Here is an 18,277-nt window from a genome sequence, read left to right as displayed (position 1 = left end):
CTGTTAGTGTAGGAAAGACATTTGCAGAGTATTCAAGATAAAGAAACCACATTTCCCAGCCTTCCTTGGCCAGAACCAAGACGAAGCTCACTGTATGTCTCCGCCCACTAGCATCACATGACAAAGCAATGCTGTCCTGGCTGCCCTAACTGAGGCAGACTTGTATTATATAGGTTGTCAGACCAAGAAAACTACCAATTCACTTAACACGAACGAATGCACAAACCCTCCCAAAGTGCAACACGATAATTTTGTGTGTTAGTGAAGCCAAAATCATTTACTATTTAAATGGACTGATAATCAGGTGGAAGATACAATGAACAGATCTCATTAACAATTATTAAGAACAACTGTAATATTTTTTAAGGAAAAAGTAAGAAATGTATAGAATACATATGAAGGAAACAGTTAAACTCAACTAAGAAATAAAAGAATGACTAAATTGTGCTATGTCCATGTAATAGAATATTGGCCTATATTAAAAATAGTGCTTATGTATTTAAAAGTTGCTAAAAGAGTAAATCTCAAAAGTTCTCATCACAAGAAGAAAAACTCTGTAACTACGTGTGGTGATGGATGCTACCTAGACTTACTGTGGTGATCATTTTGCAACATATACAAATATTGAGTCATGACGTTGGACACCTGAAACTAATGCAATGCTGTACGTCAATTATACCTCAATAAAAAAGAAAAAAATAACTTATGAAAAAAATTTTAATAATATTGGGAAATGATTACAATGTAATGCCAAGTAAAACAGGATAAGAAAGCATACAAAATGTATGGTTTCAACTCTGTAAATATGTACACACACACACACACGTACGTAAATTTTTTACGTATAAGTAGTGGGAAAATACACATTAAAAATACGCCAAATGTTGAAATCGTCCTAGGTGGTAGGGATATGAGCGATTTTTAAATTTATTTTCTAAATTACACTTTCACATGTTTTTCCAGATTTTCTATAATGACCATGAATTACTTTAATAATTAGGGGGAAAGAAAGATGAATATTTTAAAAGAGATTTTAAAAGCAGATGGCTGCTATTTGTTTTCCGTGGGGAGGAAAAGGGAGATTAAATTAGGCTGTACCTTGTTTGTGTAACCATCCCACCCTGAGTGTCATTACCCTTAAGAAAAGAAAGGTTTCTCACATCTAGTCTAGCCATAAAAACAATAAGACAATTTTTTAAGTACTGAAAATATTAGGGCACTAAACACCCAATGGTGTTTGTAAATCACCATCCCCACGCCCACCATTGCCATGGACTTCAGGTAGCATCTTGTGATTTAAAAGTGTCACACAGGACCTCTTTTATCTTCATGTTATCTCCGTGAGAAAGGTTTTTACTCCTCTTCATTATACAGAGAAAGGAAACAAGCTGGGAGAGTTTCCAAGGAGTGATGTACCTGAGCTCATGCTGCCAGTAAATGGCAGGGCCAGGATTCCAGAACGCTAGGACCTGATTCTGAGTCCAGTACTCTCTAGAGAGCAATAAAAGGTAATAGCAGGCTCTAGCTAGAGAACTGAGCTGGAAGGGTTGCATTTGTGAATAATTCCTTGTGAGACACAGAGAAATTTTGAGGAAGTTAACATCTGCTTCTTTCTCAATTTAATTTTATTTAGATTTAAATATGTTTTAAGAAGCAGATTCCCAGATATAGAGAACTAGTGGTTACCACTGGGGAGAGGCAACATAGGGGTAGGGGGGTTAAGAGGTACAAACTACTATGTATAAAATAAGCTACAAGGATACATTGTACAACACAGGGGATATAGCCAACATTTTATAATAACTATAAAAGGAGTATAACCTTTAAAAACTGTGAATCAGGGCTTCCCTGGTGGCGCAGTGGTTGAGAATCTGCCTGCCAATGCAGGGGACACGGGTTCGAGCCCTGGTCTGGGAAGATCCCACATGCCGCGGAGCAGCTGGGCCCGTGAGCCACAACTACTGAGCCTGCGCGTCTGGAGGCTGTGCTCCGCAACAAGAGAGGCCGCGATAGTGAGAGGCCCGCGCACCGCGATGAAGAGTGGCCCCCGCTTGCCGCAACTAGAGAAAGCCCTCGCGCAGAAACGAAGACCCAATACAGCCAATAAATAAATAAATAAATAAATAAATAAAAACTGTGAATCACTATACTGTACACCTGTAACATACACATCAACTATTCTTCAATTAAAAGTGTTTAAATTGATTAAAATCTTGTTTCATTTAAATTTCAAATAATTTAAATTTAATTCAGCTTCTCCTATTTTATCTTACTACAGGCCTCATAAGTGGGTGGACTGAATTTTTCATGAAATACCAATTACCAGTGGACATTCTATGTCTATCTTGTGTTTGAAATCTCAACCTACATGGTCATCTTTAAATACAGGGGAGCAACAGATGAAATCTTTGCTACTAAGATGGGGAAGGGGCAATTAATTTATTTTTAATTTAACTGCCTCTTTTTAACTTAAAAATGCATGTTAAGAAAACATAAGAATCTCTGTATTACTTTGTTCTTTATTTACTATTATTTTTAAAATTCTTCCTTGATTTGACTTTGCCTTTTTTCCCAGGGCAGTATAGTATTGTTTTCTCTGACTTTCTCTGATTCTTTTCCTTCTCTTCTGTATTCTTCACTTAGTTGGTACTGCATGTATCTCTATAGGCAAATTCAAATTATTTTTGAAACCATCTGTGGTATAAACAAAAAGCAAACTGTATGTATGTACACAGAAAACAATGGGGGAAAAATGAGTGAAAGAAAAATGCCTCCTCAGATTAAGACACAGAGCAGCTGAAAGGTTTAATGTCTTTTTCTTTCCTCACCTTCTGAGCCAAACTCTCCTTACTCCTGCTATTGTACTTGAACAAGTTAAAACCAGCTGAAGAGAATTTTATTAGGAGACTATTTCCCCACAAAATTGAGAAGGCAAACTGGGAAATGCTGGCAATTTGAAACTATTACTTTTTCCTGTAACCTGTAGAGAAACTGGCTTGTGAGTGCAGGTGCGATGCTATATGACAATAATGCTCCCTCTTTGTCAACAAAACAAAACAAAACAGACTACTTTAGCAAAGAAGATGATCTTTGCAGTTTGTTGAAACCAGCAGGGGAATCAAAACTCTTCACTATGAAAACAGTTCTTACCTTCCAAAAGCATTTAAAAGAGCAACTATTTCCTGTCGAGTGAGTTGGAAGCCTTTAGATGGGCTGTTCTCTGGAAGCTTTTGGATTTCTTTTTCTGAGAATAATATCTTCAGGGCAGTTCCTAAACCCTGAGTCTAAAGAAAATAGTGATAAACTTTCAATTAAATTCATATAATAATAACTGCTATAAAGGTTTAAAGGAATACTCAGTCACTGTGATGAGAAGTCAGGAAATTCATATGAACTGAACTTTTCACCAAAATGTTCAACTATGTAAAATACAGTTTCTACTTCCTCACAGATTATGCGTATGATAAATTTATCTAAGCTGTTAAGGAAATCTGAATAGTTTAACACTTTTTGGATACATATCCTACTATTCCAAATTACTAAAATGCCTTTTTTTTTTTTAATGTAGACAATATCACATTAGGATTACAATGTTCAATATGTAACTTTGAAAGCATTCTTTACAGCCCATAGCAATTCAAAACTTAGAAATCAGCATAAGTTTATAGGTATAGTGATACCTACACTTAATAATTTCTCAATTATTAGCAACAGAGAAAAAGAAAAATCTGATTTCATTGTATCCTCCATTAAAAAAATTCTGTCTCTTGACTTTCTATGACTTAATATCATCTTTGTAAAAAGATAAGAGAAAATAATCACACAATCCTTTTTACACTGAAATATTTAGGGAAATGGGCCTGCTGGGCAGAACTTTCCTATTTTGTGACTAGGGGGCCTCCTTCTTTTGATCATTGATACAAATTCAGTGACCAAAATTTGATAATTAAATTTCTTATATAATTATATTTTACCTTTTATATAGGTATATAAAATATCAATACACTCTATTTGTAACCAGCAACTTCAAAAATGAATCTGAGATTGTACCTACAGAAACAGATACAATAAACCTAAAATCATTAACCTACAATAATAGGAAAAACATCCTAATACATACACATATAACACAGAGTCTAATATTAATTGTTTTTATAAATAAAACAGAAAAACCACACTTTGGATCTCTAATTCAATGAACAATGAGGACATTTTAGTAAATAAAAACAACTTCTCAGTGGAGAAACTTAAGGTTAGTAATAGTTTCAAAACAGAAGACAACACACAAACCTGTAATTTCCCCCATAACCTGCATTTGTCACATCCAACACAGTCCATTATACGGGAGATATTCTTGAAATGTAACCGGAATTCCTCCTAACAAGCAGAAAATATGTTCATTCTAATTAGACATTTAAAATTAAACTGCATTTGTCTGAATTATAATAAAAGTTTTGAAGCTTATTAATGAATGAGTTGTGTTTTTCAACAATGAAGAAGAGAAGTATTTGAATTTCTATAGCACAACATGGCACATAAAACAGCTAACATTAATGACAGTTTATAAAATTCATTCTACATATTAATTCAACAAACTTTTGATTCAGGGGCCACTCCACGCAAAGCACCAACATGTACCCTACAGGGGACACCAAAGTAAATAATACACGGTTTTTACTTTGAAGGCGCTTAACTGCTGCTTCCATTTGATATCTGTGTACAACCAGTGGTAAATACATCTATATTATGTTTCATTTATTTTTGATGCATTGCTTTGTGTGAGTCTAAATCAGAAAGCTGGTCCTAGAACAATAATCAGTGTCCATCTCCCTCCTTAGGACCACACCATGTTTATAGCATATACTCCATCAGCACCAATGATCACAGGGCTATACAAGGGGTCTGTGATCTCACAGTCCCCCACATTTGCTAAGGCAACTTCTCCAGGGATGCTTGCTTACTGGATCCTCGACTTTTGCTGTATTAGCTTCCCACACAGTTAAGATGGGCATCTGTGCATGGGTTTCTGTGACTCTAAGGTGAGTCTCACCTTCTCTGAGGACAAAACTAGCTAAGAGAAAGTTCCCTCATCTTTTTCACAGGGCAAACATAGAAAATAAAAATCATTTTATTGCACCGAGGTAAACAGTTTATTGCAAAGAGCTGGAGTGAGTCACCTGAAAACTTAAAGCGTTTGGAGGAATCAATACCTTGGCCAAAAGAAAGACAACATAAACAGAACACAAAAACTCCTTTGCTCTCCATTCTCATGTAATTCATGTTCTTTGGAGCAGATGGAAAAACGGACTTATATTCTCCTTTCTACACCTTTGAAAAATAGGAAACCAAATTTCCAGCATTTTATAACTTGAAAGCTAGCTGTGAAACCTTACTCTGTTCTCAGTCTTACCTTCCTCATCTATAAAAAGATACGTAATTATAGTTGTCTTGATCAGAAGTATAATATTTGTATAAACACTAAGAAAATAGGAAGCATTACAAAAATGAATTAGCATTATGTTAAATACTGTAATACTAATATACCTCTAAAACAACCATAAAACAAAACAACCTTCCAAAACTAAAATATAGTTGTGGCTAAATTACTTCATTTCAGAAATACCAAGGAACTCTTACTAGTGTATTCATTCTTGCAGCATATCCAACATCTAAAACATCTCGGGGCCAAATGTGTTTCAGAATTCAGAAGTTTTGAGATTTTAGTAACATAGTACATAACACTACATATTATGAAACACCCCACCAGAGTGTATGGCAACACCCTGTAATCAAATACATGATTGTTTTTGCAGCAAAATGTAAGAATATTCATACAAAGCAGAATTTTTTAAAAAACACTACAAATATCCTTACACCAGTTCAGGTTAGGTTTTGCTAATAAATTAATTTGTACCAAACATAAGAAAAATGTTCCAGTTTTTGGAGCTTTTTGGATTTCAGAATCGTATATAAAAAATTGTGGAGCTGTGGTAGAAGACTATTTGCCAGTCAATTTCAAATACTTTTATGAACACTGTAAGGGTACAGTGTATTCCTTAATTACTGCAAGCAAATGAGAACCAAGTGCTTGTAACATGAAGTTGCATAATGTTCCTAAAATATAGTCTCCTTCTGACATCACAGGTCAACAGGTAATTTTTGCCTTATATGTTAGTCCATTAGGACAAAAACATACTAGTTTCAAAACTGTAACATTTTGTAAAATAAACATTAGAAAATATACTATTTACTGCCTTCAAAGTGTCTAACAGTGCATGATTTTTTTTAAGACGCATCAAAACAGCAATAAGTAAATGAAAGAAAAGAAAGTAAGAAAACTTTCAAAATGATGCCTTTTGAAAAGACATTTACAAAGGTGTCATTAGAGGTATGACTGAGGATTCACTAAGCAGTTGGGCAAACTAGAAAGGAGAAAGGAATTGAGAAAGAGCTTTCTGTATCATTTATAGTAAAATCCAATCAGACCAACAAGATGGAGAACTGAGAAAGAAAGTTTAGATGAACAGGATTAAAACACAACCAGTAAACTGTTCCCCACCCGGTCCCCCAGTCAAGAACTTTTTACCTTTAACGATTTGGCCCCCTTTTTGTCACCTGCAAACATGGATTTCTCGTCAAAGTGCATGGGAAAGGACCTGATGAAATGAAAATATTATAAGCTACAGATGGAAAATTCAAGCTCTGGTAGAATTTTCTATCCCTACAAATATTTAAAATTCAGAATTTACTCATGTGTAAGGTTTGGTAATGTGGGAAGGTGGCAAACAGTTTAAAGTATTCAATCAAAGAGTAAAGCAAGATAAAGAGGGCTTTGTAATTTATGAGAGCGTAATGTTTTGAAGAAATTACGTGACAAAAATAACCTAAAAAATTAACTAAAAACAATTTGTGTGAAAAAATGTACAAAACTCTAAACATTTTAAAACATTTTAAAAAATTTAGGGCTTCCCTGGTGGCGCAGGGGCTTCCCTGGTGGCGCAGTGGTTGAGAGTCTGCCTGCCAATGCAGGGGACACGGGTTCGAGCCCCGGTCTGGGAAGATCCCACATGCCGCGGAGCAACTGGGCCCGTGAGCCACAATTACTGAGCCTGCGCGTCTGGAGCCTGTGCTCCGCAACAAGAGAGGCCACGATAGTGAGAGGCCCGCGCACCGCGATGAAGAGTGGCCCCCACTTGCCGCAACTAGAGAAAGCCCTAGCACAGAAACGAAGACCCAACACAGCCATAAATAAATAAATAAATAATTTTAAAAAAAAAATTTAATGCATAATTTACCTTAGACATTTCTTAACCCAACTCTCCTCTGTGCTCATTTTTAACAATCAGTAAAGTGCAGTTTTATACACCCAGGATGTTTTTTTTAGGGTTATACTGTAGAACGTAAGGCTAATGTCATCTTAGGTAATCTATCCTTATGCTAGCACATATTACCATCTGAATTTAAGTAGCAACTGGAAGAATACAAAATTGGTAGAAAGAACATTAAAGTAGCATTAAATTTTGGTACTACATAAAATTTAAAGTCATGTTTAAAAATACAGCCTATTCTCAAGTGTGAAAGTTTATGCAACAAAGCTTTATAGACGCTTTTCAGTCAACATTTTTAGAAATATTTTTAAAACGCTGCCATTCTATGGAACACTTTCCTTCTCAGTTCTAATTCTCCCTTTTCCTAACTAACTTTCAGGAGTCAGTTTTTGTTGTATCAGTATTTCAAGAACTACCTCAATCAACTACAGAGTGGAGAATTTCAGATCACTGACAATTCAATTCTTACTTTGTATCTTGAAAGATATTCAGTAGAAGGGTTTTTGTGTCGGCATCCTCTTTAACATTTCCAGTGTAAAGATCGACAATTGAGCGCTCAAAGTACGGGGCCACCTTTGATAAAGCTCGAAGCTCAATTAAGTATAAAAAGTACAGATTCTTTAGCCTTCTTGGGCCTTCTCCCTTGGTTTCCACAGGGTCGAAGCGGCGTTTAAATTCTTTCATATTAGGTCCCCAGGTAGGTTTACCCCAGGTTTCTAAAGAGAAAGAGAAATATATTATACACTCTTAATAAACAGGATTTTTGCTCTATAGAGAATATGTATTTTTCCCCAACAATTTTTATACTAATAGAAAAAAATCTGATTACCTTCCAAAAGATAATTTGCGCATAGATGTAAATTGATACTAGCATGAAGTCCCGATATAAGCTTATAGAAGACTCTTTTCTCCAAACACAAACCTATTCAGAAAAATAGTGAAAAAGAAATCACATCCATTTAGATAACAAAAATACTGAATCAAGAGGATTAGGTACACGGGCTTATATTTAAAGTTAAGATTTGAGGACATTAAAAACAAATCAAGGACTAATATAAAATAATTAGATTGAGATACTGTCACTAGAAGATAAAATAAGATTCTGACTTCAGAATGGAGTTAACTGAGTATGATAACTTAGTGCAGAATAAGATACAAATGTCTGGGCTACTGGAGGTCCAAACACTATGGATGCACTTGGAAAAGTCCTCATGTTACCCAGAAGGCAACAGCACAGATTTTTTGTGGTTTAGGCTGAACTAAAGCAGATATAAAGTCACTGCTTCGGTATAACCATAGCTGTTTTCTCCTTTTCCCTTCCCTATAGATGTTCTTTATTTCAACCTACTTGTTAGTGGAGGAAGAAGAGACTGAATTCTATTTCTCTCCTTCCTCCAGATTCTTTAGTGTGTCTTACTAATCCTTTGCCCTGGAATTCTCTAATTCTACTTAACTGTAGGTTCCACAGGTAAGGAGCCAAAACTTGGAAAAACCATATCAAGATGGAGTTCAGGAATATGATGGAAATTTATTTTATGTAGCCTTCTTAAGCCACACAGGCTTTTGCTCAAAACAGAGGTCAAGATAATTTCGCCATCCTATCCAACCCCCGCCTCCATTTAAAAATATTTTCTCTTATTATAAGAGTAATACACATTGTGAATGAACTTAATGCTATTACATAAATTTTGAAATGCTTAAGAAGGTAAATTTTATACTGTGTATATTTTACCACAGTGAAAAAAGAAATATTTTTAGAAAATATTTATAGAAAAATTTAAAAATAAATAAAAATGCAAAAAGTTTTAAGAATCCACACTAGATGCAGAACAATTAGCTTTTCCCCTTTCCTACCACCCAACAGAGTTTGTTTTTGTCTTTCTTGCTTTTTGGTTTTTTTACTCTCCCTATGGGGAAAAATGGGCTTCAACAGTGGAAACTAAGAAATAATCTCATTTATATGCTGAAGGATTTTAAAAATTTAAGAGTATGTATGTGGCTTACTTTGCATCCTTTCAGGATCTTTTAGATCTTCAACTTACTCTCCCCCTTTATGTTCTACCATAGATGGCTCTGAAGCAAGTAGCTTCTAGTAGGAAAAAATAATTATTTTGAGATCTCATTCCCTAATTCAGAATTCTTCCTAGAATATTCTCATCATCATGGATAGAGACCAAAAGGTAGAAATTCAGTTCTATTTTGTGGCTTCTTCGTAAAAGTATATGGCCAAATTTGAATGTTTATGGTAACAATGGATATAAACAATATGAATAACTTTGATAAAACATTAGGTATTAACTTCTCTAGTAAAACTTTTAATCAAATCTGTTATCAAGTACCAAAATGATCAGATTTGAAGTTCACTTTCTCTTCCTTCCAACCTACTTCTCTAAGCAGTGAAATATCTAAAGACAAGAGAAGGGAAAATAGGCAAAGCAAAGCTCATGAAAATTCATATGCCTAAAAATGAGAACATGAAAACTAGGAGGGAATTCTAATTTGCAAAGCCCACAAAGCCCCTTACCTGAAAGGGGATGGGTGGTAAGAGGGAAGGAAGGAGTAGATATGTACTCCTGTAAACTGTGAAAATTCAGTAACTTCAAGCAAAATTTTAATAATAAAAGATGAGCCAAGTGAATGCACCAGGAAGACACACAACACTCTTAGCAGAAAGTGCTGGAGAGGTGCTCCCCGCCTGCCGTCTGCTGCCAGCCCTAATGCCTGGCAAATCCAACTATTCAATTTAGAAAGTGGTTCTCCTCTTCCTCTTTTGGATTTAATTTCATTCAAATTCATTTTCATCAACTGAACTACAGGACACCAATATATAACTTTTTCTCTCACAAAAGGGCTAGATACACTGTAACACTGTTATTTGGCATTTGTACATTGCTTAGTGATTTTCAAAGCAGTTTTCACAGGCGTCATCTACACTCACAGTGTAGGTAAGCTGGATGGCTAGTGCCACTCTCGTGCCCCAGATCAGGAAACTCAATCTCAGAAAAGTTGAGCCAGTTGCCCATAAATAGGAGTGCTCGCTGGACCATCTATCAGTATTCAGGGACTCCCATCAATAGGATACTAGGAGAGTGGTTGATATAGTATACCCTAGAATCCGATACTGCCCATAAATTCCATTCTCATCCTCCATTATCAATATGCAGAGTCTCTGACCACCTCTTTTAACCTAAATACTACTTTTCACAATTTGTGCTCTTAAAATAAAGCTAATTAAACAAAGATGATCATCTCTTCCCACACTGGCCATTTATCAATATAATTCCTAGCAGTATTTGCACATCAAAAATAGTTCATTGGGCTTCCCTGGTGGCGCAGTAGGTAAGAATCTGCCTGCCAATGCGGGGGACACAGGTTCGATCCCTGGTCTGGGAAAATCCCACATGTCACGGAGCAACTAAGCCCACGTGCCACAACTACTGAGCCTGAGCTCTAGAGCCCGCGAGCCACAACTACTGAGCCCGCGTGCACAACTACTGAAGCCTGCATGCCTAGGGCCCGTGCTCCACAAGAGACGCCACCGCAATGAGAAGCCCGCGCACCGCAACGAAGAGTAGCCCCTGCTCGCCGCAACTAGAGAAAGCCCGTGTGCAGCAACGAAGGCCCAACACAGCCAAAAAAAAAAAAAAAAAAAAAAAAGTTCATTAAAAAATAAAGAGAAATCACATTCATAAGTTAACACGACTGATTAACAAAGATAAAATGGAATTAAGTGCTTAGTTTAACTCAGTAGAGTTCCTATAAGGTTATGGCTATGAAATATCCATTTTCCAGTGTCATTCAACTTGCTTATCTTTCATTAATATATTTGAACTTTTGGTTTCATAAATTAATGGCAATTTGCTAAATTTCTTAAAAGCATCATATATCCAGTTATTAACCAAAGTTGTTAAAAGCCTAGAATGTTTCAGCTTTCCATTAATAACGTTTCATAACTTCAACACTAGAAAATATAAGAATGCGAAGGTATCTGATATATTGGGATCTATATTACTTTATCCTTTAGTTAGACAAGTTTAGACTACACGTGTAAACATGTTTAAAATCTTCTGAATTCAAATTCATCTTCCCTTAATTTCATATATAAAAAAAAGTACTTCCTTCCAAAAAGAATGCCTCTACTTAAAAAAACAGACCTGCAATAGTGGTTACTAGAAAAGTAGTTTGGATGAGTATTACATACAGAATGGAAATAAGACTGGGAACCAGTTCTGGAACCCTGATGACCGCATCTGCCCTGTATATGTCCATAACACTGGTTTTTAGCTGACCAATATCCTCAAAATTTTCAAATAATTTTATCCTAAACTATAATAACCTAGAACATGTTATTTTCTTTCAAACACTGTCAAGATTTAATGAATCCTAAAACTTACAAATATATATTAAATAAATCAATTCATTTTTTGCAAGACGCCAATAAATTTAAAATGCAGACATTAAATTTACCTTCTAGCCACGTGTAGAACGATTCTCCTAAAAAACAAAACAAAAACAATCAAAATTATACACACACACAGAATTGGGTTAAAATGTTTAAATGGTCATTCATAAATAAGAATAAATTTAGTCTATAAAATATTTCTCATGACAGATTAAGGAATATGTCCACTGCTCATGTGTAATGGAAAAACAGGCATATGGTTCTAGAAAATAAAGTCCAAAAGTAACTGAAGTAGTTTTAGGAAGAAGTTCTTACAAATGACATTTTGACTTGTAAAATTTTTGAGAAAACTTCCAGTCAAAATATTATGTAAACCTTATTCACTTGAAGGCTTAAATACCCATAAGTATGAGGAGAAACAATCTTAAATTTGCTTTTGATGATAACCACAGCATTATTCAAAACTTCCAGGAAAAAAGTGAATTATAATTAATATGAAAATCAAATTAATTCCATTTTTCCTGAGCGATAAACCTAAGTATATTTCCTCAATTATTTAAAACTACTAAGTTTTAAGAGATAATAAAAAAGTTCCCTAATTTTCAAAATAATTCTTCAGAAAAGTTAACGACCAGAATATGAAGGGGCCTTCCTTGTGTACTATGCTAAAAGAACTATTTCTAGCCCAATATTGTTCTGAGTGAAAAGAAAAATGGCAGTCAATAAAGATAAAAACAGTTAACATACTTCCTAATTTACTCATCCTTATTTTATTTTAATTGCAAAAAGCAAAGCATGATGATAAAAACTCAACACATAGGCGAGCTGAGCAAGGAGTCTAGGGGATAAATTAAATGGTGGAGAAGTACTTTGCCTCCTGAGAGTCTTCACCCTTAGCAAAACAACACAAACATCTTCCTAGAGAATCATTCATTCAACATACTCTTAACTGAGATGATACTCTTACACAAAACATCATTATCTCACTTGTTCACTCAAAAAGCCCCAAATGCTAACAGGAAACGTCTAGCTCCTAAGGTCCTCAATAATCTGGCCTCTACTCATCTTTCTAATTTTAAATTACCCCATATATGAAGTCTTTCCTACTCTCCCCTAACATGCCTTGTTTTTCCTTTCTCAACCCCTTGGTCCATGCTGTCATCCAAGTAGCACACACTATCCAATTCTACTGGCTTTAAATCAGTCCATCATTCAAGTCCATCTCAAATGCCACCTCCTCCAGTAAATTTTCCCAGTGAGGCAGGATCTGTTCTACCTCTGAAGAGCTACACCACCTACTGTTGTACTATGTATGTAATACTTCTTTATTATCACTTAAGTACAGTGCTTATCATTCCTACTATACATATTTTTAGCTCCTAGAGGGAAGGCATGTTTTATACATCTTTCTATCCTTTACAATGCCCATCACAGTGCCCTTGACACATAGGGTAACTTTATTTATTTTTTAAAATAAATTTATTTATTTATTTATTTATTTTTGACTGTGTTGGGTCTTGGTTGCTGTGTGCGGGCTTTCTCTAGTTGCAGCGAGCGGAGGCTACTCTTTGTTGCGGTGCACGGGCTTCTCATTGCGGTGGCTTCTCGTTGTGGAGCACGGGATTCAGGCACGCGGGCTTCAGTAGTTGTGCCTTGTGGGCTCTAGAGCACGGGCTCAGTAGTTGTGGTGCGGGCTTGGTTGCTCCACGGCATGTGGGATCTTCGCGGACCAGGGATCGAACCCGTGTCCCCTGCACTGGCAGGCAGATTCTTAACCACTGTGCCACCAGGGAAGTCCTTAACATAGGGTAACTTTAAATTATAAAAAACACTCTTATTTTTTTGGTCACCATTGATTGGTAGCTATTTTCTGAAAAAAAAAAAAAAAAAAAAAAAGGATACTTTCTTTTGAATTAAAAACAGGAAAAAATCCAATTTTGATCATTAAAGGCATTTCTTCTACATTTGAAGCAAACATAAAATGAGACTTTTAACTTACCATCATCTTCTCCTAAAAGAGAAAATAATAGACAGGATTTTAGAAAATGTCTTACACAGTTCAGATTCCAATCCTATTTATTTATGGGATTAAAACTTAGTATGTGTTACACTATTATACCATGAACCTTGCTCAGTGTGTAGTTACCCTGCAAATAAGACTTCTTAATCAGAATATAGGCCAAAGAGTAAAAGATTTTCACACATGTTTTATGCAATAAATAGTATCAGAGAGTAACTAAACAATCATAAAGACCACTAGTTTCAATAATTAACAAATATACAGTCACTCCTTTAGTCATTATGCACACTTCTCTCTGAACATGTGTTTCCAGACTGGAGTACTTTTCTTTTTTAAGTTACTGCTCCTCAGCACATATTCACCTTAATAAAAGCACTTCCCAAACTCTAGTCAGTGCAAGCATCCCCGCAGGGGCTATAGGGCTGCCTAGACGTGGGGAAGAGTCCAGAAGGCTGGGCCTTTCAGGCTCCACAGCAGCCCTGTCTTGATTAGCTTTACATGTGGAATACTGACAGAAAATTTCATTTTTGGAAAAAAGATGTTGGAAAGCTAGCTGTGGAAGCCAGGAATAGTGTGGAAGAAACACAGTTAAGAATATTAACCACCAAACCAGCTCTACAACAAATGCTAAAGGAACTTCTCTAAGTGGGAAACACAGAGGAGAAAAGGACCTACAAAAACAAACCCAAAACAATTAAGAAAATGGTACTAGGAACATACATATTGATAATTACCTTAAACGTGAATGGATTAAATGTTCCAACCAGAAGACACAGGCTTGCTGAATGGACACAAAAACGAGACCCATATACATGCTGTCTACAAGAGACCCACTTCAGACCTAGGGACACATACAGACTGAAAGTGAGGGGATAGAAAAAGATATTCCATGCAAATGGAAATCAAAAGAAAGCTGAAGTAGCAATACTCAGATAAAACAGACTTTAAAATAAAGAATGTTACAAGAGACAAGGAAGGACATTACATAATGATCAAGGGATCAAGCCAAGAAGAAGATATAACAATTGTAAATATTTATGCACCCAACATAGGAGCACCTCAATACATAAGGCAACTGCTAACAGCTATAAAAGAGGAAATCGACAGTAACACAATCATAGCGGGGGACTTTAACACCTCACTTACACCAATGGACAGATCATCCAAACAGAAAATTAATAAGGAAACACAAGCTTTAAATGACACAATAGACCAGATAGATTTAATTGATATTTATAGGACATTCCATCCAAAAACAGCAGATTACACTTTCTTCTCAAGTGCGTATAGAACATTCTCCAGGATAGATCACATCTTGGGTCACAAATCAAGCCTCAGTAAATTTAAGAAAATTGAAGTCATATCAAGCGTCTTTTCTGACCACAACGCTATGAGATTAGAAATGAATTACAGGGAAAAAAATGTAAAAAACACAAACACATGGAGGCTAAACAATATGTTACTAAATAACCAAGAGATCATTGAAGAAATCAAAGAGGAAATCAAAAACTACCTAGAGACAAACGACAATGAAAACACGATGATCCAAAACCTATGGGATGCAGCAAAAGCAGTTCTAAGAGGGAAGTTTATAGCTATACAAGCCTACCTCAAGGGACAAGAAAAATCTCCAATAAACAATCTAAACTTACACCTAAAGGAACTAGAGAAAGAAGAACAAACAAAACCCTAAGTTAGCAGAAGGAAAGAAATCATAAAGATCAGAGCGGAAATCAATGAAATAGAAACAAAGAAAATAATAGCAAAGATCAATAAAACTAAAAGTTGGTTCTTTGAGAAGATAAACAAAACTGATAAACCATTAGCCAGACTCAACAAGAAAAAGAGGGAGAGGACTCAAATCAATAAAATTAGAAAAGAAAAAGGAGAAGTTACAACAGACACTGCAGAAATACAAAGCATCCTAAGAGACTACTACAAGCAACTCTATGCCAGTAAAATGGACAACCTGGAAGAAACGGACAAATTCTTAGAAAGGTATAACCTTCCCAGACTGAACCAAGAAGAAACAGAAAATATGAACAGACCAATCACAAGTAATAAAATTGAAACTGTGATTAAGAATCTTCCAACAAACAAAAGCCCAGGACCAGATGGCTTCACAAGTGAATTCTATCACACATTTAGAGAAGAGCTAACACCCATCCCTCTCACTCTTCCAAAAATTGCAGAGGAAGGAACACTCCCAAACTCATTCGATGAGGCCACCATCACCCTTATACCAAAACCAGACAAAGATACCACAAAAAAAAGAAAATTACAGACCAATATCACTGATGAATATAGATGCAAAAATCCTCAACAAAAATAACAGAATCCAACAACAAATTAAAAGGATCATACACCTTGATCAAGTGGGATTTATCCCAGGGATGCAAGGATTCTTCAATATACGCAAATCAATCAATGTGATACACCATATTAACACACTGAAGAATAAAAACCGTATGATCATCTCAATAGATGCAGAACAAGCTTCTGACAAAATTCAACACCCTTTTATGATAAAAAATCTCCAGAAAGTGAGAACAGAGGGAACCTACCTCAACATAATAAAGGCCATACACAACAAACCCACAGCAAACATCATTCTCAACAGTGAAAACCTGAAAGCATTTCCTCTAAGATCAGGAACGAGACAAGGATGTCCACTCTCACCACTATTATTCAACAAAGTTTTGGAAGTCCTAGCCACAGCTATCAGAGAAGAAAAAGAAATAAAAGGAATACAAATTGGAAAAGAAGAAGTAAAACTGTCACTGTTTGCAGATGACATGATACTACACATAGAGAATCCTAAAGATGCCACCAGAAAACTACTAGAGCTAATCAATGAATTTGGTAAAGTTGCACGATACAAAATTAATGCACAGAAATCTCTTGCATTCCTATATGCTAATGATGAAAAATCTGAAAGAGAAATTAAGGAAACACTCCCATTTACCACTGCAACAAAAAGAATACCTAGGAATAAACCTACCTAGGGAGACAAAAGACCTGTATGCAGAAAACTATAAGACACTGATGAAAGAAATTAAAGATGATACAAACAGATGGAAAGATATACCATGTTCTTGGATTGGAAGAATCAATGTTGTGAAAATGACTATGCTACCCAAAGCAATCTACAGATTCAAGGCAATCCCTATCAAATTACCAACGGCATTTTGTATAGAACCAGAACAAAAAGTCTTAAAATTTGTATGGAGACACAAAAGACCCCAAATAGCCAAAGCAGCCTTGAGGGAAATAAGTGGAGCTGGAGGAATCAGACTCCCTGACTTCAGACTATACTACAAAGCTACAGTAATCAAGACAATATGGTACCGGCACAAAAACAGAAATATAGATCAATGGAACAAGATAGAAAGCCCAGAGATTAACCCACGCACCTATGGTCAACTAATCTATGACAAAGGAGGCAACGATATACAATGGAGAAAAGACAGTCTCTTCAATAAGTGGTGCTGGGAAAACTGGACAGCTACATGTAAAAGAATGAAATTAGAACACTCCTTAACACCATATACAAAAATAAACCCAAAATGGATTAGAGACCTAAATGTAAGACCGGACACTATAAAACTCTTAGAGGAAAACACAGGAATTACACTCTTTGACGTAAATCACAGCAAGATCTTTTTTGATCCACCTCCTAGAGTAATGGAAATAAAAACAAAAACAAACAAATGGGACCTAATGAAACTTAAAACCTTCTGCACAGCAAAGGAAACCATAAACAAGACAAAAAGACAACCCTCAGAATGGGAGAAAATATTTGCAAACGAATCAACGGACAAAGGATTAATCTCCCAAATATATAAACAGCTCATGCAGCTCAATATTAAAAAAACCAACAACCCAATCCAAAAATGGGCAGAAGACCTAAATAGACATTTCTCCAAAGAAGACATACAGATGGCCAAGAAGCACATGAAAAGCTGCTCAACATCACTAATTATTAGAGAAATGCAAATCAAAACTAAAATGAAGTATCACCTCATACCAGTCAGAATGGGCATCATCAAAAAATCTACAAACAACAAATGCTGGAGAGGGTGTGGAGAAAAGGGAACCCTCCTGCACTGTTGGTGGGAATGTAAATTGATACAGCCACTATGGAGAACAGTATGGAGGTTCCTTAAAAAACTAAAAATAGAATCACCATATGACCCAGCAATCTCACTACTGGGCATATACCCAGAGAAAACCGTAATTCAAAAAGACACATGCAGCCCAATGTTCACTGCAGCACTATTTACAATAGCCAGGTCATGGAAGCAACCTAAATGCCCGTCGACAGACGAATGGATAAAGAAGATGTTGCACATATATACAATGGAATATTACTCAGCCATAAAAAGGAACGAAATTGGGTCATTTGTAAAGACGTGGATGGATCTAGAGACTGTCATACAGAGTGAAGTAAGTCAGAAAGAAAAAAACAAATATCGTATATTAACGCATATATGTGGAACCTAGAAAAATGGTACAGATGAACCAGTT

General features: G+C 35.8%; 1 protein-coding gene across 2 annotated transcripts in view; it reads right to left on the bottom strand.

Moving 5' to 3' along the window:
• ERO1B (endoplasmic reticulum oxidoreductase 1 beta) overlaps positions 1–18,277 on the bottom strand; it is a 63,367-nt gene that overhangs the window by 4,685 nt on the left and 40,405 nt on the right. Inside the window, exons 9-15 of one of the 2 annotated variants that reach the window (XM_068547563.1) lie at positions 13,730–13,741; positions 11,796–11,822; positions 8,158–8,250; positions 7,798–8,044; positions 6,587–6,656; positions 4,291–4,377; positions 3,151–3,284 (exon numbers count right to left, since the gene is read on the bottom strand). In XM_068547563.1, the coding sequence (XP_068403664.1) occupies positions 3,151–3,284; positions 4,291–4,377; positions 6,587–6,656; positions 7,798–8,044; positions 8,158–8,250; positions 11,796–11,822; positions 13,730–13,741 (670 nt within the window). The remainder of the gene's footprint in view (positions 1–3,150; positions 3,285–4,290; positions 4,378–6,586; positions 6,657–7,797; positions 8,045–8,157; positions 8,251–11,795; positions 11,823–13,729; positions 13,742–18,277) is intronic. The other variant, XM_068547564.1, reaches the window with a different exon arrangement.

The sequence above is a fragment of the Eschrichtius robustus genome, chromosome 7 (assembly GCF_028021215.1).
Source record: "Eschrichtius robustus isolate mEscRob2 chromosome 7, mEscRob2.pri, whole genome shotgun sequence".
Lineage (NCBI taxonomy): Eukaryota > Metazoa > Chordata > Mammalia > Artiodactyla > Eschrichtiidae > Eschrichtius > Eschrichtius robustus.
Note: the sequence above shows the minus strand (reverse complement) of the source record. Positions and strands in the feature narration are given on the sequence as shown.